The sequence below is a fragment of the Crassostrea angulata genome, chromosome 9 (genome assembly GCF_025612915.1).
Source record: "Crassostrea angulata isolate pt1a10 chromosome 9, ASM2561291v2, whole genome shotgun sequence".
In the NCBI taxonomy this organism is placed as follows: domain Eukaryota; kingdom Metazoa; phylum Mollusca; class Bivalvia; order Ostreida; family Ostreidae; genus Magallana; species Magallana angulata.
The window spans coordinates 21671986-21696145 of record NC_069119.1 but is presented as its reverse complement, the minus strand read 5'-3'; the positions used below and the strand labels follow the sequence as shown (position 1 = coordinate 21696145).

Genomic DNA, 24160 nt, shown 5'->3' with positions numbered 1-24160 from the left:
TGTAGGTTAAGGAAAATGAAAACTACAATAAACTTATTAAATTTCGTCTGATCCTAATAAACTTTGCGGGTGAACATCTTCAAACGGTGTTTAACTATGTACAAATTTCCAGACTTATCACTACTTCATGCAAAAGGAAAAAATTATATAAGGGGGGGGGGGGAAGAAACAAAACTGCATCTACAGACAGACGGACAGGGTGAACTCAATATACCCCCTAAACTTCGTTTGAGGGAGGGGGCATAAAAATTTGATTTGCTAATGGTTTAATATTTACAGAAGGGTTATCTAAAATCATACGGCAGTTGAGCCAAAACTTACGACTTCCAACTATTCAAAAATTCAAAACTGTTGGTTTTTCTACTTTTAATAAATATATGTAGTTATCATAAAGATTTAAAAACAGATATGCACAAATTTGAACAAAAAATAAAACCTATCTTTATATATTTCTATATTAATATACAAGTTGCATGGTTAACGTGTTATAATTAGTGGATACAAATCATCTGGACTTCATTCTACAGTACTTGTTTATCATGGTACAAGTGCAAGTCACACTCGCTGTTACCATCATAGCCATGCAAAGAAATATCATATCTTAAATATGGCCAAAATATGAATGGATGCAAAAGATTGAGATTGTTTGTTACTTTCTGCCCTAACCTCAATTTTTTCTACTTCGAAGTTTTTTCGTGGAACAGTTGATACCAGGGGAAGAGGAGTGTATTGCATCCCTTTGATTTTTTGGTGAAAGACAAGGGAAATCTGTGGATTGTTTTTCATGACGTTTGAAATTTTTAGATTTCTGATTATTTTTGGTGGACAAATGTTTCTCACTACGAGTATCAGTACCAGCTGTATTGTCTTCTTTCTTTGTGACATCAATATGGTCCAAATTTCTGCCACTGTTACCTTTTAATGATGACTGATTTTTTTCCAGATCCTGATATTCAGTTCCATCTTGCTTTCGAAATTTTACTTTTCTATCAGAATTTACGAAGCTTTTCTGCTTTTTTTGTTTCACATCCATACATTCTAAGGATGACCTGTAGTCCAGAGACTTTCTCTGTCTGTTTCTAATTTTGTACTTAGGTCCTCTAGTTTTGCGTTTATTTGGACTTGAGAAATTGAACTGAATATCTTCATCAATCTGAGCTGCTTTATCACTGACCAAAAAACACTGAAACTCATCACCATCGTCCAACTTTCTTCTTTTCTTTGTTCTGTTAAGTTGATTTTCTGTTAAACTTTCAGGAATTGATTGAAGTCTTTTTCTTCGCAAAGGGGAACCAAGTGGTTCTGCTAATGATTCCTCTTCTTGACACGCAGACTTAGTCCTGAAAGACATTTGTCGATTTGAGAATTGAGTATCTATGAAGTCCACAAAACCAGTATCCCATGAAGAGTCAGATCGTTTGCCAGGGGAGGAAAATATTTCTGGTAATACATCTATGGCTTCATTTTCAGGTACATTTACCTCTGCTTTCTCTTGCTCTATCTCCCATTCATGATCAGAATTTTCTTCAAGCTCCACTTCATTTATTTCAACAAATGATGCATCGCTACAAAGTGAGCTATGTCTAGTTAAATCTCCTTTTTCAAATCCTTCAAAGTTTGACTCCGAGTCACTATCATGCAAAAGTTTATTGACACTCCTATCACTCAACACAGACCAGCTGCCATTCAGTCTTATTCTCTTTTTACCTTTAGGAGTACTGCCTTTGGCATTTCTCCAGATCAAAGGTGATGACATTCCACGAGGAGTTACACATTTTGAAAGTCTTGAAGGTGACTTTGACTTGGGAGTTCTCACAAGTGATTTACCATTGTCCTTGCTGATGTCTTTCTCCACAGCTTGAATAATCTGTCTTTTTAAATTTGATTGCTTTTTGTGTGATATCTGTTTTGAATGAACTCCATCTGAAAGAACAGACTCAATACTTTGGGAATCTTTTTCACTTTCTTTACCACTACCAGAAAGTTTCTCTGGTGTTTTCTTGCTAGCAGTTGGATACTTAAGTTTTTGTAGTTTTCTTGGTTTTGAAGTACTGAAGTTCTCCTCAATACATTTTGAATTCCTTCTTTTGTTCCACCGCTTCCTTTTATTTGACCTTGGTGTCATGCTTAACCCACTTTTTGGACTGGCAACAATGGGGGTGGTTTGTTCCACTTTATTTAAGCCATTTTTTTTCTTTGGAGTTGAAGAGTTGATCTTTTTGGGAGATGTATAAAACGAGGGGGAAGCACTCAAATTGTTTTGTCCTTTGCCATCCCACACTAAAGAACTATTTGAGCACGAGTTCTTTTCTTGCACTTTTGTTGTTATGTCTTTCAGCTCACGGTCAACAATAGATTGTCTCTGATTTGTGGACCGTAAACGGTGAACTCTATCTATGTAACACAGAGATTTCTCTACATCTGCCTCTATTGTATCGTCTTTGTCCTTGGGAATTTCCACAGTCAAAGGAATTTTCATACTTGCACAAGTATTTTGTAATTCACATTTTTCGTTGGTAATGCGTTCTTGATTTCGAGAGAGACAAATTTTGCTAGGGAGTTGGGAAGAATGACTGACATTCAATTCCAAATCCATTGTTTTTAATTCAGTTTTTTGTTCATATTTTGCCTCTTCCTCTCTAATAAAATCTTCATCACTTACTACAGAAGTCTCTTTATTTTCTGTCAATTGTTCTTCTTCTTCATCACAAATGAAATCTTTTTCAGTCTTTCCTGAAGACTTTCCTTTAGCTGATTCTCTCCTTAATATCATACTGTCCTCTTTAATATCTGCATCCTCTTTTCTATTTTGTGCAAGCTTCTTCAAGTCACATTTGTCTTGTAAATCTTCATCTGAAATGCATCGTATTGATTTTCGTAATCTTTTAGAATACTTGACATCTTGACAAGTTTCTTCATTGGTTTTTTGCAATTTACAGATTTGGTCGCTATTTTGTTCATCCATCTTCACTTTTTTCTGCATACATGTTGGTTGTTTCAAGTTTGCTGATCCTGTCAGCATTGTATCCTCAGAAACTCTATTGTTTAAATTTTCTTCAAGTGCCATTTTATCTGAAGTCTCGGCTATTATGTTTTCATCTGTTTCTTCATCGGGTCTACCTTCCATGTTCACAAGTTGGAATCGAGAGGAACGCCTTGGAGATTTCTTTACCAAGAATTTTTCATTGTTCAAGCTTTTTTCCTTTTCAAAGACATCTGTCTTTTTCACAGTTCCAACTCTCCTTTCTAAGACACACTCTTCTTCATTCAATTGTGTCCGAGTGCTTTTCTTCTCAGAAGACTTTTCTGACAAAAATGTTTTTTTTCTTAAATTGCATTGTAACACAGGAGATTGCTCAAAGGAAGCTTCGATTTTGAGGGGAGACCTGCATGTCTTTTCAGAATGTGTTTTTAGCAAGAGATCACTTTTTAGGGAAATATTGCTTATTACTTTTTCATTTTTAGATAAAGAATTTAAATGCATGAAACAGAGGGAACTTTGCTCCAAATTCTTTTCAGCACTGTTTTTCAAATGTTTCACACAAACAGGCCCTTCATTTTCCATCTTAGCCATTACAGATTGTTCACTATCTTTATCAAATTCTTTTGTTTTTTTATGTGAACAAGTACTTTTCACATCACTTTTTTCTAAAACCTTTGTTTCACTGACTTGATTAGATGATCCCTGAATAAATAAAAAATTCCTAGTCCTCGCTGGCACATAGTGCTTCTCAAGTTGCATGTCAATATCAGCACTTCTTCGAACTTGTCTGTTTTTTCGTATTTCATGCTCCATGTTGTCTTTAAGCAATTTGCTTTGATCATTTTCATTTGCTTTAAGCCAGATTTCCTTGGGACTACGACTGCTTCTGCGCTGTACTTCCGAATTAACAATCTTGATTGTTGTTTTTTTGGAGGAATTTTGCAAATTTCTGGGCGTAGATTTAACTGTCGTTTCCTTTCTGCACTTTCCCTCTCTTCTGAAAAAATATAATGCAAGTTAATCATGTTTAATCCACTAAAATATATCGTCAATCCTTGTACAAGAGAAACTAATTAACGTTTATTGTTTGGACTTAATATTTCTCAAAGGTTTTGATAACAATCCGTTTATTCTTTTATCCAATGCATGCTTTAAGCAAGGCCAGCATTTTTTTTTATTTGTAGGTTTACAAACAACAAAACGATAAAGTCCCGTAGGAGGAGGAAATAAAATAAAATAAAAATCACTTTTGACCAACAATTTTTTTTAGATTTACGAACCAAAAAATTGTAAAGTTCTGTTGGAGGAAAAAAATTTTGACGTCATCTTTATTCTAATAATATTAAATGAATTGCAACTTTAAATAATGATTGTGGTGTGTAACTGCATCAAGTGTAGCATAAAGTGTAGCATGTGAAAAGTATGTAATCTGTGAAACATATTACTGAAGAAGTTCAATAGAATATATATGACATACAGCTTTGTATTACATGTTGCTATATTCCTTTGTCATTTTATAGGGATCAAGTCATTTATCATTGGATTCTCGAGTGACTGGTTCCTTTCAACTTTGCAACACATCGACATGCAGTAATTACATATTGGTCTGATAAGATAGTTTGATCTTTTTAGTTGTTGATCTCTGCATTTTCCAGCCCTGCGAACAAATTTCAGACCAAACATAGGCCATAATCACACGAACCTCAGCACCATACATTTTCTCGCGCCATATTAGACATGAAATTGTTGCCTTACAATATAGATCCTGATAATGAAATCTCGATCCTGAACCAAAAAAAAATCTTCATCCGGTCAAAAATTTGCTTTCGGGAAAAAAAAGGTCTCTTTGTTATTTTATTTTTTTTCTTATTACTCAGAAAACCGAGCGGCAGGTTTGTAAACTTAAAAATAAATAAATGATGGCCTAAATGTTCATACACCAGTTTGTTTTACCTATGAGATCCACTGACAATGCTACAGTGCTGCTGCAAAACACGTTGCAAGAATGTTGCCTCATTAGGACCCGAGTTAATTAGAGAGTCCAAAGCATGGTAATGTTTCTTTTCCCTGATGAACTCTTTGTGTTGTTCTTCTGTCACATGCTAAATGAAAGTAAAAAACAATGAATATTAATCATCAGCCCCTTACTAGATACCTCTGTATAAAATAGGTTGAATAGTATAGTTTTCCTATAGTGTGATAATAAAGCAACACTGAAGCAATTGGTTGACACATGTTAAGAGGGGTGTAATGATATACTACATCAGTATTTTCATGAAATTCTATTTTGCGGTTTCAAAATAGTTATGCTGACAAACTGTTTCAGGAGTTTATTCAAGAAATACCAAACTTGTAAACTCCAAAGTGGGCAAATTTCTCAGAGAAAAAACATCAAAATCAAAACTGTCTGTAAATATGCACATCAAAATATTACGGTATGTCTATATTAACTAGAACTGTCCTAATGGGACTAATACCCCCGCTAGGCTAATTTCAAATGGGACAAATAATTGAATTGAATAATAATTAAGGTTTGGAACACATAAAAAAAAAAATTCTAGAATTATAAAAAAAAAAAAAAAAAAGTTAACAAAGAAAAATCAAAATTGTCAGAATTTCACTGTAAATACATATCTATAACAGTAATACATTTACAAATGTATGTATTTGATGATATATTTTTTTAATTTAATTGACTTAAAGAAAAACCAACAAAATGACAAAAAACCCTCCCTTTGCAGTGAATAGAAATACCGGTAGCCAAGCAATGCTCTTCTGTTGATAAAACTTTCAATATCTTTCTAATAAGAGTCTTGACAGATGCAATTAGTTGTTTCAAATTTTCCTCACTTTCTCCTATGGCACAATTGAACTCCATATCAGAAAATTGATCCCATAGGACTATGATTTTCTTTGATGAGCTTGTTAAATTTAATAAACTCCCAAAACATTACCATAATTACCATACTATGTAGAAATATGTAAAAAAGAAAATTTAATATTACAAACAATTTTAAATTGCCAAAACACTACAATCATATCAGTAATTTTGAATTTCATTTAAATTAATGCCCAATAGGGTCACTTCATCAAATTACTTGACAAATAAATTTAAACAACCTCTAAAAATAGTTTAACTTCTGTATTAATAATTGTATTATTTATTTCCTTATAATGATAGACCTTTTGGTTTACATGAAACAGTTTTATAATAGCCCCAAAACCATCACCCATTTTACAGATTATCAATTTCCCCTAAACACATGCTCCATCTGAACCATGGCTCAGATAATGGCTCCCTTGGGACAAATGAATTCAGCCACACTTGTCTTTGATGTTCTCATTAGCTCCTAAGAATTTATCATTGACAAACAAAAACTTTGCATTGTCAGTTGATAGAATACTTATAAAAAAATAATTTTTTTTTTATTAATTAAGACATAAAGACAAAAAAACTCCATCTTGATGTATTTATATAAATATATTTTAGAGTGTTTTCTATTAATTAAGTGATAAAATCTGTAAGGATTACCTCCCTTACTTTTCAACATTAGTGTACAATATATAGAATAAGGAAAATGAAAACTGTCACAAAATCATTAAATCTTGTCTGATCTTAAAAAAAATTGCAGGTGCACATCTTCAGATGGTGTTCAACATATGTACAAATTTTCAAACTGTTCCATGCAGTAATAAAAAATTCTATAAGGGGGACAAAGTTGCGTCTACAGACAGACGGACAGACAGACAGACGGACAGACAGACAGACAGACGGACAGACGGACAGGGTGAAACCAATATACCCCCCTAAACTTCGTTTGCGGGGGTATAACTACAAATTTTCATGATATTCTATTTAATAGATTCAGAGGACTTGTGCTAAAAAATTGTATAATTAAATATATGTTTGCCAAACTTACCTTTTATACATATTATGGACCAAAAACATGAAAGTCTAACAGACACATAAACGATGTATAAATAGATAGATAGACTAAGAGATAGACCAATGTGATGATTCTACTTTCTAAACTTATGCTTTTGTCTCTCTAAGAAATCATGACATTACAAAATCATTTTATAAAGATGACTTCAAGAACTTTGAAAAACAACTATAAAATGAGGATGAATGGTCATCTCATTATAAAAATATAATTCGCATATTGATTTTGTTAATTGTACATTTTATCATAATTTAATGCACAAGCTCTACATTGAATGTCCACTTCCTTAGACCAGCAAAGAAAATTCAGTACAGATGGAGTCCTAATGGACTAGACTAGACAAGTGCTTTTTTATCTTAAGATTTTTATTCAAATCTACATGTATATTGGAATTTTAAACTACTGGACAATTTTTTTTTTATCTTAAAAAGTCTTTTGATATTTCAAAGACAGACGCAAAGCATACAAATTTCTCTGGTTTTTGAAGTTACATTTTAAATTGCAATACACTAACATTGTTTTATCTCAACAGTTTTACTGTTTAAACCAATATAATAAAGTTAATTTCTTTATTCTTAATTCTCCAACAATTAGGAAAGGAATTTTTGATAACATTTTATTTTGAAACTGTTTTATTTATCAATACCATGAAAAATCTATCAAGTAAGTATACAATACATTTCTTCAGTTCACAAGAGGACATGTAACAGAAAACCTTTAAGACAAGAAAGAAGATTTGGGAAAAAAAGGCATGGTTACTTGTCCAAATGGACAAGCAAGAATAAAAAGTTAATGTAGAGTCCTGTATGTAATTCGAAATATATCCTAAACACTTAATTATGGTAAATGATTTATTGATCAAGCAATGGCAAATTCTGCATCACCTACTTTTGTCAAATTGTCGTATTTAGTTTCACAGCATTCACAATAGCCTTTCTTCTTCTCTTGGAGTCGTTTCATTTCCTTTCTTCGGCGCAGTTCACCAGCAGTGACAATGCGAACGCCTCCTACAATGCTGGAATTAAGACGTTGTTTTCTGCAATGAAAACAGATGCTATATAAGAATGATTTTTAATGTATTCTTATGTGCATTAATAGTATCTAATCTGGTATTATAGAAATCTAAGTCTATGAAAAAGATGTACATGCATAATGAATAAAGAATTTGTTTGTTTTTTAGTTGTGTTTTTTTTGGGCAATATATGATGAAATATCAAAGACAAAAGTTCAATGATAACAAAATCCTTAGAGTAAAAATATATCAATACTTGTGTGAGGACTTTGAACTCTCCTGTGTTTTGGTCGACTCCTTGTGTTTAGATTTTGTGGTTGGAGTTTTAGCAGGTTCTAGAGGAATCAGGCCTATCCTGTCCCCCCTCTCCTCCCTCGACCTCTCCCCTCCAAGCGAGGTCCCATCAAATGGGCAGGTGCCCCGTGGAGTCTCCACATTAGCATGAGGCCAAAGGTCCACCTGCTGGTACACCACCTTGTACTGTCTTGTTGTGGATTCAAGTTTCAGGTAAGGGGACTTAAGTTTCTTGACTATAAAATAAAAGAATGAGACATTTAAGTGTAAACAATGAAGACTTCTTAAATCAAATAAAACAGTTTCAAAAACAAATATCTACGTTTACATCTATTCAAATGTTCTTGTTCCTTTAATAGAACAAACTAATTGTAAAACTAAAATGAACTAGAGGTATTGTGAGCAAGCTCACAATTGATACCCCCCACTAAGAAAAAATTCATAACGCGAGTATTTAGGCTATTATAGAAAATATTGTATGAATATATTTCACTGTCCATTTTCTATAAATAACAACTGCTTTATTTTTGAAAACTGTTAATTTTTGCTTCTATTTCCATTAATACAAGACATGACACAGACAGAATTTAGCTTTTTTGAAACAATGACCTTGAACTTTCTCAATTGACCTTGGGTCAAGGTCATGACACACCCTTTAATCATAAGCAATCTTTGTGTGAAGTAAGAACTTCCAATGTTTCCCCATAAGAAAGATATGGACCTGACACGAATTTTGCATTTTTTCTGCCAGTGACCTTGACCTTGCCCGAATGACCTTGGGTCAAGGTCATAACACACCCTAAGGTCATAAGCAATCTTTGTGTGAAGTAAGAACTTCCAATGTTTCCCCATAAGAAAGATATGGACCGGACACAAATTTTGCACTTTTTCTGCCAGTGACCTTGACCTTGCCCGAATGACCTTGGGTCAAGGTCATACAAACCCTTAGGTTATAAGCAATCTTTGTGTGAAGTAAGAACTTCCTATGTTTCTCCAAAAGAAAGATATGGACCGGACACGAATTTTGCACTTTTTCTGCCAGTGACCTTAACCTTGCCTGAATGACCTTGGGTCAAGGTCATGACACACCCTTAGGTCATAAGCAATCTTTGTGTGAAGTAAGAACTTCCAATGTTTCTCCATAAGAAAGATATGGACCGGACATGATTGCACAGACAGACGGACAGACAGACGGACAGACGGACGGACGGACAAGGTGATTCCTATATACCCCCCCAAACTTTGTTTGCGGAGGGTATAATAATAGCTAAAATTGTGACGTCTACACCAGAGACTTTGCTAACATTATGACATCACAATAACGTCATTACTTTGGTTAGTTGTAAAACATCTGAAGATGAAAATGAAAGCACTTACCGGTATGTTTTACTCGGACTTTGTGTTTTCATTCATTTAAGTTTTTATATATATATATATATATATAATTTGGTAGTTTACACAGGCTATGAATGTTCAATTAATAATGTACCGGTAGAGTGTGTAAATTTTAACTGAAATGAACACCGTAAGGTGTTACACTAAAAATTTACATAACCCTTGTTATCATAACCTACTAATGTGTATTATATATCATTTAATGGGTATTTTATACATGTAGGTTAATTTTTTATCATTTTTATTAATCTATAAAATTTGAACATGCAATTATTCACAGTAATAAAAAATAAACAAGTTAAACTTTTTGTATAGGAAATGTAAATTTATTTAACATCCCGTGAAATCATTCCATCTCTTGCTGAAAAACCTAGATTATCTTTTTAATGCTAATTGTTCTGCTTTAGTTCAGATATAAGAAAGGCATAGTATTTAATTGTCGGGATCAAAATTTAATGTAGTGAAATGGAGTAAAATACAATGGGGCTTTCTATAAAGATGGATTCACTGCTGTATAGAAAAAATCCTGATGGTACAATAGGTCAAATTTACAAATTGAGCCACTGAATTTCACCTGAATTTTACGCATCTCCTAAAGATTCTGTATCTGATGACACATGAGTAGTTATGATGTATGAGGTCTGCTGGTAGAATATTGTATCCGTTAGTGTTTCATAAAAGAAATTGTATGAAAGTTAAATGTGCCATTTGATTTAAATAATTTATGCATTTTCCATTTGGTAAAGTATAAAAAATTTGAAAAAGTGAGTTCACTTATAATATTGTCAAAGTACATAGCAGTAAAAACTTGAAATTTAATTAAAATAATTACATGTAGAATTATCTTTTAATAGGATTCCGAAGAATTTTCTTCTCAGATTTCATAGAAATGAAAAGTGTATTTTCTTTCTATTAAAATCATATTTATATTTAATTTTGTTTATTTATTTGTTGAATTTTCTATCATTTATAATGTTTATTTCACCACATACCAATTCAGACTACCTTTAAATCAAAAATTTCTATTGGCCATTGACAAAAAAAGACGCCTGACCATCCAATGAAAACAAATACACAGTTTAATTGACAGGTTAAGCGAGGTGCATGTTATGTGTGCTGGTTGTACACTGACGACCTGTCTCAGTTATTGTTGTAAATTTAAAATCAAAGGCCTGAAGGGCCACAATGGCGTCGAGTTAAAGTTAATTTGAAGAGTAAAAACCTAAATAATTTTTTTAACAAGTGAAAAGCTGTCAATGTGACAGCTAACCGGGTTTTCTTTTTATATGCGAACTGTAACCATAATCCATGTCAACCCATATCCAGTGAAATAAAGTACCTCATATGCAATATTTTGCTAAAAAGACTTAGTTCAAAAGCTGGTATTTTTTTCATAAATAATCAGAAATAAAAATCCTAGAAATATTCACACCTCTGATACATGTACAATTAATCTGCAAAAGAACAACTTTTTATCTATAAAACTGTAGGAAAAGTTATCTGTACAATGAGGTTACTCTATATGCAATATTTTGCTAAAAATTGACTAACTTGAAAAGCTGGTATTTTTTTCACAAATTATCAGTAATCAAAATCCTAGCAATATGCACACCTCTGATATATGTATAATTGATTTGCAAAAGAACAACTTCTTATCTTGAAAACTGTAAGAGGAGCTATTCGTACAATGAGGGTACACTATATGCAATACTTTGCCCAAAAATGACTAAATTTTTTTATTTTTTTTCATAAATTATATGTAACCAAAATCCAAGCAATTTTTTTTTCATAAATTATCAGTAACCAAACTCCTAGCAATAAGCATACCTCTGATATATGTATAACTGATCTGCAAAAGAAAAATTCCTATCTTGAGAACTGTAGGAGGAGTTATCCGTACAATGAGGGTACCCTATATGCAATATTTTGCCAAAAAATGACAAAGTTCAAAAGCTGGTATTTTTTTTCATAAATTATCGAAAATCAAAATCCTAGCAGTATGCATACCTCTGATATATGTATAATTGATCTGCAAAAGAACAACTTCCTATTTTGAAAACTGTAGGAGGACTTATCCGTACAATGAGGGTACCCTATATGCAATATTTTGCCAAAAAAAATGACCAAGTTCAAAAGCTGGTATTTTTTTTCATAAATTATCGAAAATAAAAAAAAAATAAAAAATAGAAATTGTTATTTATCACATACTGATAAAATTACAACTCATTACAAATTTGCTCACCTAATTCTTAAAAAGTTTTGAATTTCAATTGAAAATTTAAGTTTATAGAAATATCTTAGGAGTTAAAATTTTTTTAGATTTTTTTTCTCTATTTTTTTTTCTCTATTTTATATGAAAATAAATATTAAAATTATATAAGAATTATATAAGAATAAGATAGTACATACATGCATATATCATTTTTTCTAGATTTATTTTTGTAAGTATCCCTACACAAGTGTAAAATACCAAACACAAACAATTTGGAGAAATGTAAATCTGATGAACATTTAACAGGGTCCTCGCACACTTTGCTCAAAATGACTTACACCATCACTCTTTGCCTGAAATGCTGCACGCTTTGCTCGAAACACTAAACAGTTTACATGAAACATATCTCAAATGATAGTCGCTCACTTTTTTGGTGTAGTAGTATGTTTCAGGGTCTGTAAATTAAAGCTTTCCAAAAAGTAAATCTATCCCTTTCAAGCCACCCTCCTTTTTTCTTTTTTCTGTTAAAAACATTGTTACCAACATTATTAAACACAATCACAACTACATTTCTAAGTAATCAATTGTTAATAGAGGACACACCTTTGTAACTTCCACGAAGATTGCTTCCTTTGGTCTGAAACAATAATAAAACTTTTTAAGTAGAAATTCAGCACAAACAATGTAACATGTGTATTTTTATTCATTATAAAGCCATTGATGCACAGGGTTATTAAAATGTAATGAATGGATTCTCTATGATGTTAAAAAATCATAATAATCCCAAACTTGCTTATTAACATCCATAATAAGGTACAAGAAAAAAAAACCCACTAGTCAACGACAATGCGGAACTGGTATGAGATGACATGAAGTTTATACACATCAGAAATGAAACATCTACTGTTCAAAATATATTTCTTTAAATCATTTGTTGGTTTTATACCTAAATATTTACATATTCCAGTGTCTTTGTCTATGATAACACTAGGAATCGATTTTGGACAATACAGTCCAATAAATTCAAATGATGTATTGTTGGGGCGCAAGTGGGGTTTGCATTATAATTTTCAGCATTTTTAGTTTTAAAATTATAATACGAAGTATGCAAACCCTGCTTCAGCCCAACAATACCATACAATAATAAATATAAGTAATAAGAAATCATTCTTTAAATATTATGAGGTGATAATTTCGGTCAGGGCTTGGTCAAATCTATTATAAAGACCTTCGGGCTTTATTGGATTTGATCACGCCCCGACCGAAATTATCACCTCAAAATTCTCATAGACTGATTCCTTATTCCTCAAATAAAACAAATTTATATTTAGTAGTGCTATGGCCCCCTTTTTATTCTTTTTTAATTACATCTTTTTAATATCATAGTAATATCATAAATGAAGACATCAAAGTCTGTAAAGATGGGATTTTTGAAAACGTAAGTTACATAACTAATGGTTACAATGTGATTGTTCTGTGTTGTTTTCTCATATATTTAGACAAATCTAATTCGCACAGCAAAAAATAAAGACTGTAGCAAAAGTTTCAATACTTTTTTATCCTTCTATTATTAAACAAAACACAATAAGTTTTGTATATTTTTGTTTCTTATTTCTATTCTTAAAAATTATTTCTAATTGTGCACTCGTTAAATGTTGAATGATGTAGAATCATAAGTTTGTAATTGTTTTTCAATCTAATCATTAGTAATCATGCATCATAAAAGTTCGGGTAGATTGTGTTTTTTCATGTATTAGGTGTAATTGTTCATGTAACCTGTGTGATCATTTGGGAATCAGAATTGTGGGTGCAGATTGTCAACAATAATGTTGTAACAACTATACCAATAGTCAAAGTCATAATATTAGGGCTCCTATAGGTTTGAATTAATTATCAATACTTTTATCATTCATGCAGAGTTTTATCTTACCTTAATATTAGTATTCACTGGAGGAAGTTTGGAAATTTCTCGCTGGATCCACTTCAAAGCCACTTTGAAAATATAATTAGTAGACTACCAATATCAGTCCGAAAGTTTTTGAACATGTCAACTTTTCAAGGTAAAAAGAGTCAACAATGAGATATTATTTAAAATACAATATAAAAGTCACATTAAATATTCCAATTAATACAGATCACTAATGGTATATTATGTTTTTGACGATGATTCTTACCATCTAAAGTTATGATCTTAATTCCCCAGTTTTCAGCATTAGTCAACACAGGATTTGTCTGAAAATAAATATTTCAAAATGTTTTTCAAAAGGTGTGAGCATTTTCAGGGTATGAACACTCAAAGAAGCAAAATAAAACAAGAGATGTTTGTGAAACACTTATGCCCCCTCCCTTGGAAACATCCACAAAGAAATTGAGCGTAAACTGCAAATATTTGGAATTTTTTTAAGTCCAAGGGGCATAACTCTGTCAATTGCTCGATCGAACCCAATTTCAAACTTGACCTAGATATTATTTAGATAAAACTGCATACCAAATTTTATATTAATATGTGCACCCTCTGTGAAGAAAATGAGCGGAAACTGCAAATAACTCGAATTTTTCTAAGTCCAAGGGCCATAACTCTGTCAAAAATTGCTTGATCGAACCCAATATCGAACTTGACCTAGATATTATCATGATAAACCTGTATACCAAATTTCATTTCAATATGTTTATCCTATGCGAAGAAAATGAGCAGAAACTGCAAATAACTCGAATTTTTCTAAGTCCAATTAAGGGCCATAACTGTTGAAAATTGCTCGATCGAACCCAATATCGAACTTGACCTAGATATTATCAAGATAAAACTGCATACCAAATTTTATATTAATATGTGCACCCTCTGCGAAGAAAATGAGTGGAAACTGCAAATAACTCGAATTTTTCTAAGTCCAACGGCCATAACTCTGTCAAAAATTGCTTGATCGAACCCAATATCGAACTTGACCTAGATATTATCATGATAAACCTGTATACCAAATTTCATTTTAATATGTTTATCCTTTGCAAAGAAAATGAATGGAAACTGTTGGTGGACCAACCAACAGACAGACTGACAGCAGCAAAGCAATGTGCCCTCACTTCTTCGAAGGGGGGCATAATTATTAATCAATTTAGGGCAAATTAGAACTGCGTATATAAACATGGTATACACAGGAAGAGAAAACAAATGTCATTCATTTTCTTACATCCAATCTGGGGCCTCAATTTAGATGATTGACAGGGGTACACTGACCAGGTAAATTTGAAGGCGGTGCTTATTTTCTCGGTCTTTAAATGAAATGAAATCAAAATTAAAATGTTAGAATAATTTGTCATTTCCCCCTTTAACAAGCTTCAACTTGCTAGCCAGGCAACAGCTACATACATGCAGGCCTCAATTAAATTTGTTGTGAAATGAAGCATTCACGAGATCCTGGTTAATCCGTGAATTTTATCCTGAGAAATGTTTTTTTTTTTACATAATGGAGTTTCTAAACTTCAATTATTTTAATCTCTTATTTAGTACATACATGTACAACACTGTTCTACCAGTATTTGCTTATATCATTTACATTGTTAACAAGAACAATGTAGACCTAAATCAATACCGGATGTCTATAAGTCAAACCAATATTGTAAAATCCAGATTGTGAAGAAAGTGCAATACTTTTTATCTTTCATAATAAGATGAACGACACCTAGATTCTTTGTTACTTATATTCATCACATTGTTTTTACAACACCCTGGCATGGTTGACTCATTCTAGAAATAAAAAAATAATCAGTTTTCTCACTTAAAAGAGTGTCACTGTGTGGTCATTTTGTGGATATATCAATAACCCATCTACTGTGACAGGTGATCACTTGACAAGGGCTGTGTAATTTTGTGCAATATACCAACAAAATGTGCGAGAGTTGGCCGAAGAGTATGCAGAAATCAGATATGTAATACCTTTCTATAAATACCTTCTCATTTACTGACCATTTTATTTAGCAGGCCTAACAAAAACAACAAAAATGATCTTGTATAAAAGATGATGCCAGCGATGATCCATCACACAAGGAGACAGCCATTTTTAAACATACGAGTTACACCGGTTCATTAAGAAAACTTCTAGAAGTGTTTTTGTGACCTAAATTTTAAGTGAACCTTTTTTCCAAAGCAGACAGACACACATCTTCGCTAGCCAAGGTTTACTGATCCGCACTGCTTCTCATAAACCCTTGGCATATCGTGCTATCAAAAGTGGGGTTTTTTCCCCTGGATTTTGATTGGGGTTTACTGAAACTGTTCGACCAATCAAAAAATGCAAAGCATATCTGATATAATCAACAATGTTTTCCTACTGTTTATTCACGAGTGTCTCCAACACAAATAGCTCAAAACCCTTATTTTTCTAGTCTTTCTGTTTGAGCCTTAATGATGCATGTATCATTCAATGGTGCAATAACAAGTACACCAGATTGTTTATCAACAAAGGCATACACTCGTAAATTGAGGATTTCCCAACTGTTTTTCACTTCCAGTCTTCCACTTTTCAAATAAATTCAATTTATATGTAACATTTCACATTATTCCTATTTATCGAATACACTGGGCAATAAAACTTTCTTCCAACTTGTCAATGCCAATGTCTACAAAGGCTGCCATTTCTGAAACAGGTACGTATATAGTACAGCATCTTTCATCATTTGGCTGATTTAAAAATAGGATAAGAGAGCACCTGACAAAAAAAAATCCCGACTTTTGATAGCACGATATGCCAAGATTTTGTGGGAATCGGTGCGGATCAGAAAACCTTAACTAGCAAAGATGACAAACACAGTAAATTGATATCTTCAGTAAGACAATCCTGTAAAAAAAGTGTTCAGTTGGTGGTAAAAGCTAGAATTGGTCAGGAAAATTAAATAAAACAAACCTTTTTTTTCTTTGGCCAAATAACAAAATACTGGAGACGAACATAATGAAACATAATGTATGTAAAAACATCAATACCAACCTCTTTAGTGACAGCTCTTTTTGCAATAGCTTTCCCTCTGGTAACCTAAATTAATATATATTAATAATTAAAAATCACTCCACAAATACATGTCCCCTACTGAATAATTATCCCCGTAACTATATCTTCCCCATAACCTAACCTAATTTATTATTTCCTCATTAATCTTTTGATCTATAAAATATGCTTAATATTGAATAGGTTTCAAAGAGAAAATTCTTCATTTAATTGTTGGTTTACAATGCAAAACTAGAAGGACTTTCATAATGGGACTTAAACAAATTCAGGGCTCAATTCATATGGGGACATTGTCAACATTTCTTTATTTAAAGTGACTATGATAATTGAAACATGAAACTTTATATATAAAGAGATACCTACCCATAAACAAGTATTTTTAAAAGTAAACTACAGTTACAGTCAAACGAAAGAGTGAATGTCAACTTAGCATAAATTTAGACAATATTGCCAAAACATTTATGGACCAATGGGGATCAGGAATCATGATTTTTTTATGTTCCCCTTATCCTACAGATGTTACATCATATTTTGCTTAAGACTGGCCAAGTAGTTTCTCTGAAACAGCTGAAAAGGATCAAAAGTTTATGATCAACTTACAATTGACAGCAATAGGACAAGTGAGTGACTAAGGTAATCTTAAAAGTGCCATATTGTGTTGTGCAGATATGAAACATCTGGCTTTTGCTGTATCCATCTGGAAGAATTCTTTCATACTTTCGAAATACACACTTCAAAATGAAATGCACCAGCAATAGCGATATAATAAAAGCTTTGGCAATATTACAAGTCATCTTCATACATGTGACCTATATACATAGTTCAAAATTACTGCACAAACTTTGACCAAAAGCACTCTGTGGGTGTATGAGCCAGATTGGACTAAGGGGAGAGAAGATATGCTCTGGACAAGAGATCTCGGATGAACAGATGGTCAGTAGAACAGACTGATCTCTATAGGTCGCCCACAGAGCGGGGCCCAATAACTGTAAAGTAAAGTATATATACATACTGACTCTGGTGGAGGTATGGATCCAGAGGCAGGGGAAGGAGATGGACCACAGTTAAATGGACTAGGAGTGGAGACGATAGATGGACTCTCAGGTGACTGGAAGGGTTCACGTTTGTCAGGTTTCGATGTACGGTTACTGGTAATGACATAATTGATATCTTTGTGGAAAAACTCATCAGCCCTCTGTAAAAGGAGAAGATCTGAAGATGAGGTTTAATGAACATGTACTGCATAAGCCATTCAAAAAATTCCAAAAAAGCATGATTATTAAATATTGGAATCATATTATCTATGTGTATTGAGAAGCCAGCAATTTTCATAAACAAGCAAGATATTTTGACAGTACATACTTCTTTAAATTCTATAAAATCAAAGGTGCAAGTAATATTCTATGGACTTAACTCTATTAGGCATTAGTACATGTAGTTATTAGGTTATTTCTTATTCAGATAAAAATTCAACAGTTCCAAAAGTGAACCCTAGCTTTTCACTCAAATCACCTTACATGTATCTGCAACACAAGTTAATTTTTTTCCCCAGATATTTTTGTTTTTAAGACACATGTCATCTGATATAATTACATGCATTAAAAAGTGCTATTCTATACAGCCTTAACTGATAAAAATTGTTTAAGACTTAAACTTGCATGGTCTCGGCAACCTCCGTTTTTGGAGGATAGATTTTTATCCTCCAAAATCAGAGGATAGATGCTTGCACCCCTGGTGGATATTTAAAAATGAAAGGCAATTAACTCTGTTTATAATGACCCAAAATGTCAGACAATTTAAAAGTCGCCTTTTCCATTGATAACTATTGATAATATTTAATAAATATTCAAGAAAAATGATTAGAAGGCTGCTTTTAAATAAAAACTATTTTAAGGTAAAGATCGACTCTCACTTTTTTATTTAAACAATAAACATATCAAATATTCGGCATTTGATATTTATAAATAAATGGTATCATTTTGATGATTAAACTTTGACAATGTCTTTTTGTGTTGAGGGGTTAGTTTTTCATAATAAAAATGTAACAGTTTACAATCATTCATTAAGGAAACATGGTTACAAAGTTCCTAAGATATGCAAACATTTACTTTGTATATGTACAAGATAATATCAATATTAATGCATGTCTAAATGTGAATAAATTCAAACATCTTTTTGAAAGATGAATTAACATGAAAATTTTTGTAATTTTATTTAAAAGAAACAGTAAATAGTCTCGGTCATTTGTAAAACTGAGCACCAGAACTTTTTAATCATATTGTAAAATTACTAGAATTTCAAATTGGCTTTAATTTCCATATGGTCTGGTGCTTGCATATTTTCAAAAATGGAGGATAAATTCACCCACAATGCAGTGTGACTTTCTATATATGGTAAAAATTTGGCCGCCATCTTGAAATTGAGCTATCCACCAACACTGGATGTTGCCTTGACCTGCTGAACCATTAGACTTGTTGGGAAGTAAAACCCAGGGGCACACGTAAACAAAATTTGCAAATTTATCATAAAGTGATGTCACAAGTTGCAGAGGATATGTGCGCCAAACAACTTCTATTGTTCAAGTAATACAGGGAGGGAATGGGCTAAAATATCAATCTCACCTTAGGAAACTTGCACTTTTATTCTTAAAGTTTATATTATTAACTACACAGTTTCTATATATTATTTCACATTTTATACTGTATTACGAATGAATAATAATCATAGGTCTACCGCTCCAAGTCTTTTGATGTCTTCTTTGATTGACCGACATTGCGACTTTTCCTTAACATCTACAAATATGGATTTTCCATTCAACGGTAGCTTTTCTTTCTTCTCCACAAAGTTCAGCTTTCGTCGTCCCTTCGGACTGGTGCCACCTGGAATTGACAATGTTCATTTACAGGCATAAAAAAATTAAGATTTATAATTTGAAACTCCCCCTCTATCTCATTGTTTATGAACAGATATAAAAACTAGAACTGCCCTATGGGACTAACACACCTGCAAGACTAATTTCAAATGGGACAAATAAATGAATTAAATAATAAAGGTTTGCGACATATACCTAAAAAAAATTCTAGAATTGTAAAAAAAATATTCAGTTAACAAAAAAAATCAAAATTGTCATAACTTCGCTGCAAATACATATGTATTATGTAATATTGAAATACATAAATTTCTGCATCTGATATTTTTTTTTATTTTAAGGGGTTCTAAATCTATTCTTAATCCTGTTGTTTAATACATTAATGTTGGTGCTGACCTGTTTAAATTTAATGATAGCAACATATTCAGGGATCTGGGTCTTTTTTCAACTAAAAAGAATTAATTCATTTTGGGTATGAAACTATAGGAAACTATCACTGCCAAATAAAATAAAAAAATCTGGTGTAGAATGTTATAGGAAGTTGCGATAGAGATTGCAACTTGCAACTCTTGGTGGTATTAAAATATTATAATGTGTTTAGTAAACATTTATGTCTATTATTGATGATATTCAAGCTTTTTATTAAAAAATGATAAAAAGAGGATTAGATATAGATTGCTGCAATATTAATTGCTGGTATAGTATTGCAATAAATCAGGGTTTCGTGATTATGACAATCATCATACTCTGAAAACAGTATGATAATTATAAAGCATTAAACTTGGTTAAAGGACGTTTCAGAGAGAGCAGGTCTATGGGATGAAGTTAACAATGATGTAAGATATGTGTATACTATCATTCCAGCTGCACACACCCTAACGGTGTCCAGTCAAGTTGTACACAGACCAACTCGTATACAGGTCAACTCGTATACAAAATTTCCGCATAAAAAAATGAAAGTCAACTCGTTTACAAAAAAATGCCCGTATACCTAACCGTATACAATAATTCCCCTATAGTTAACCGAAAGTCAACTCGTATTCAAAAAATCACAATAATATGAAAGTCAACTCGTATACAAAAAGTTAGAAACAAAACGTGAAAGTAATTGAAAAGTAAATTAAAACACTTGGTTTCTTGTAATAAAATTTCTTTATATATTGCTTCCGTAATTCAGCATAAAAAGGACATATCAGAATAAAATGGATGTTATCAACTATTACAAAGATTGCAAAATTCATACATGTATAATTGTGCATTATCATTAAACTCGGTAACAATGTAAAATTACAACAAAACAATTAACGATAATTAATTGTGTCAATCCAATCATTATTATTTGGTAATTATTTCTACACATCAAAACAATAATTGTTAAAACAACAAGCGCGGTATTTCTTGCTTCTCCAAACCGATGACTTCTTAAAGGCTAATTAAGATACTCCTCATTATTTTGTTTGAAAAAAAAAAATATATCCAACTTTCCGCTTTATATGTCATTTCCCAAACTTCTTTCACCATGGTACGACACCTGTGTGTACCCTGTCGATGAACTGTAAGTAATATACCATTGATTAATAAGTTAAATATTTGTTTATTCATATAATGAGTGAAAAATGAAAAGTGGATATAAAAGTCCGTATGAAATTTCTTTAAATAATTATATATATATATATGTGAATATTCAATAAAAACATATTTAAAATTAAATACACAGATATACGGCTAGCAATCTATTGCCTACTTAAAAAAGACATACTGGTTAATTAAACTAATTAATATTGGAGTTGACTTTCGGTTTAGTATATGGGAATATTTTGTATACGAGTTGACTTTCGGTTTAGCATACCTATTTTATATGAAGAATTATTCTTTAGTTTTTTTCATGCAGAAATTTTTGTATACGAGTTGACTTTTGTTTTTTTATGCGGAAAATTTTGTATACGAGTTGACCTGTATACGAGTTGGTCTGTGTACGACTTGACTGTAAATCACCCTAACAGTTGCACTGTAAAACATATCAAATCTCTGTAACAGAAAGTTGGGAAATGATTTTAATATTACCGTAATATTAAGTAAAAGGCTAGAGGAATTCTGAATCTATCAATACTGATCTTTTAACTAAATTTAAAATCTGTCTGATCTTTTAACTGATCTAAAAATCTGTCCAGGTTTTCTTTTTTTAACAAATCTTGAAAAATGTTGATATCAATGAAATATATTATAGTTAAAAGAAAAAAAAAGACATACTTATAAAAAAATGAGGCCTAAGCGTTTATATACACATGCTCACATCACATGCACCATCAGGTTGGGACCAATCTCCCAAATGGATATATTATTCTGTATGGGGTATAATATTTCAAATGGGAAATAAATTTGAAGTCCCAAAAATGGATAATTTTCATTTTGCTAAAAATTAGTCAATTCTGCATTAGAACTTGTCAGATGAAATATAACTTTTGGCAGAGTTCTTGAAATCTTTCGGTCCTGTCGGCAAGACCGATTAAAATAACCAAGGACCGATTACTTGAGGTTGCCTGTCAGTCCAAATGACCGGTAAAAGTTGACAGGGGGACTTTCGAAAACAAGACTAAATTTCGTACAAAAGCAACGAAGTTGATGCAAACTATTCTGGGTAATCTCTGAGGAGATCCGAATGCATACGATAAATCAAGAGGATTTGTCGCGGATTTTTGGCTCTCTCTAGACTGATTATACGTTTTCGGAACATTTCAGTACTAATGAATATAATTTACGTCACTTAAAATGTAAAATTCCGATGCTTTCAATAAGTTTGGCGAGTGTTTAGTACATATCAACAAGGTGTGTTTATAATGCAACTAACAGTTGTATAGTCATGCGATAGGAATAAGGCTTTCGATCATTTTCCAACATAGATATAGTCAGAAATCACTTGGAGAAATTGGAGAACTTGTTTAAAACATAGCGTAAACCGATGGCCCCCTATAAATCCAAGATGGCGAGTGTCGTCTTTTTTACGTTTTTTATGTATATAAATACACTTTTTACACATTGAAACAGGGTTTTAAGTTATTGTTTTCATTGTAATACACACAAAAATACTAATTTTATAATCATTTATGTCTTCGGGAGTAAATAATAAGAACTCCACTATCCTACAACTAAGTCCCAGTGTGGCATGATGTTTGCAGAAGGAAAAAGAGAACGAGAAAGAAAGATAAAAAACGAAAGTTGATGAGAGAGAGGGAAGGCAGTTAAAATTAATGAAGTGATAAATAATATGAACGTGAGAACCCAAAATGTGAAAGTTAAGAGGAATCATATCAGGAAAAATTGAGAGAAATTGGGAGGCTTGTAAGTTAAGAACGGAAAGAATTGATAATAAAATTCAAATATAGTTAATTCATCTTTCTATTAAATTATTTTGGACTGATAGAAATTTGTCCGGACTGACAAAATTAATATTGTTTACCAAAACAGAGTTCTTGAAATCTTTTTTCTGCTGTCAGTCATTTGGACTGACTACCATCTGAAGTTTGTCAGTCCGGACAAATATCAGTCATATTAATATCTCGGGACTGGTCAAACGATGAAATTAATGACTACTTGTTACTAGTTGTTAGGTTTTAAATATATTAGAATTATTTTAATAAATTATGACATACAATTTAAAAACAAAGATGATATTGCTAATTGGCAAGACCAATACACTTCAGCTCATATAACACGTTACCTTTTTTCGTATCATTTTTCATGCTGATTTTTTTGTGCGAAAGCCACTAAGTAAGTGCAGCATAAATCATTCAAATCCATTTTTGAGAAACATTTCACAGTACACGTTTTGCAACTAATGAAAGATATATCTTAGAAAGATTAACATTTTATCATTCAATGTTTTCTGACTTTTCACTAATTTTGATTATTTTCAGTCCAAATAACCGCGCGAATATCAGATTCGCAGAAGGCAATGGATTTGTTTCTGATTGGATAAAATTCATCTAGAGAAATACTCAACCGGATAAAAACGGATTTAACGTACGTGTATGATTGTGCTTTTTGTGATCATTTGTTGAAGGAAATGTTATTCAACAAGCTCCAATCATCATTTCATCATTTGATTTTCATTTTTTTTAAATACTCAACCGTTCTACCAGACATGAGTTAATTAACCGACAACTTCGGTATAATAATTATGGTTTGGAGATATCCAGAAGTTAACTTGAACCAATAACGTTATGTACATATATTTATTTTCCTACTTATTTGAATGGTTGAGTTTAACTTTATTTGTTTGTTATCATATACCAATTAAACCTATTTCATAAATTTCAACAGTACTGAAAGAAATAACAATAATTAAACCATTGATTAACACACCATCACATACGTATAGTTTTTTGGTGCTTATTCCCAATTAAATGGTTTTCTATAGTTTTTCATTGTTGATTTTCAATTATTAAATGTAAAAT

At 32.0% G+C, this 24160-nt stretch overlaps 1 protein-coding gene across 2 annotated transcripts; it reads right to left on the bottom strand.

Moving 5' to 3' along the window:
• Nucleotides 1-351: 351 nt before the first annotated feature.
• Nucleotides 352-23638, bottom strand: LOC128163125 (uncharacterized). Of its 2 annotated transcripts, none has more exons than XM_052826633.1 (11): nucleotides 23425-23638; nucleotides 19571-19716; nucleotides 17850-18032; nucleotides 16820-16864; nucleotides 14015-14072; nucleotides 13771-13832; nucleotides 12444-12477; nucleotides 8196-8469; nucleotides 7816-7963; nucleotides 4937-5085; nucleotides 352-3980 (listed from the first exon to the last, which is right to left on the bottom strand). In XM_052826633.1, the coding sequence occupies exons 1-11, from the start codon at nucleotides 23444-23446 to the stop codon at nucleotides 668-670; spliced, it is 4434 nt and encodes a 1477-aa protein (XP_052682593.1). In that variant the 5' UTR covers nucleotides 23447-23638; the 3' UTR covers nucleotides 352-667. The 2 variants fall into 2 exon arrangements, with proteins under 2 accessions (XP_052682593.1, XP_052682594.1); XM_052826634.1 differs by having other exon boundaries at nucleotides 352-3977.
• Between the last annotated feature and the right edge of the window lie 522 nt (nucleotides 23639-24160).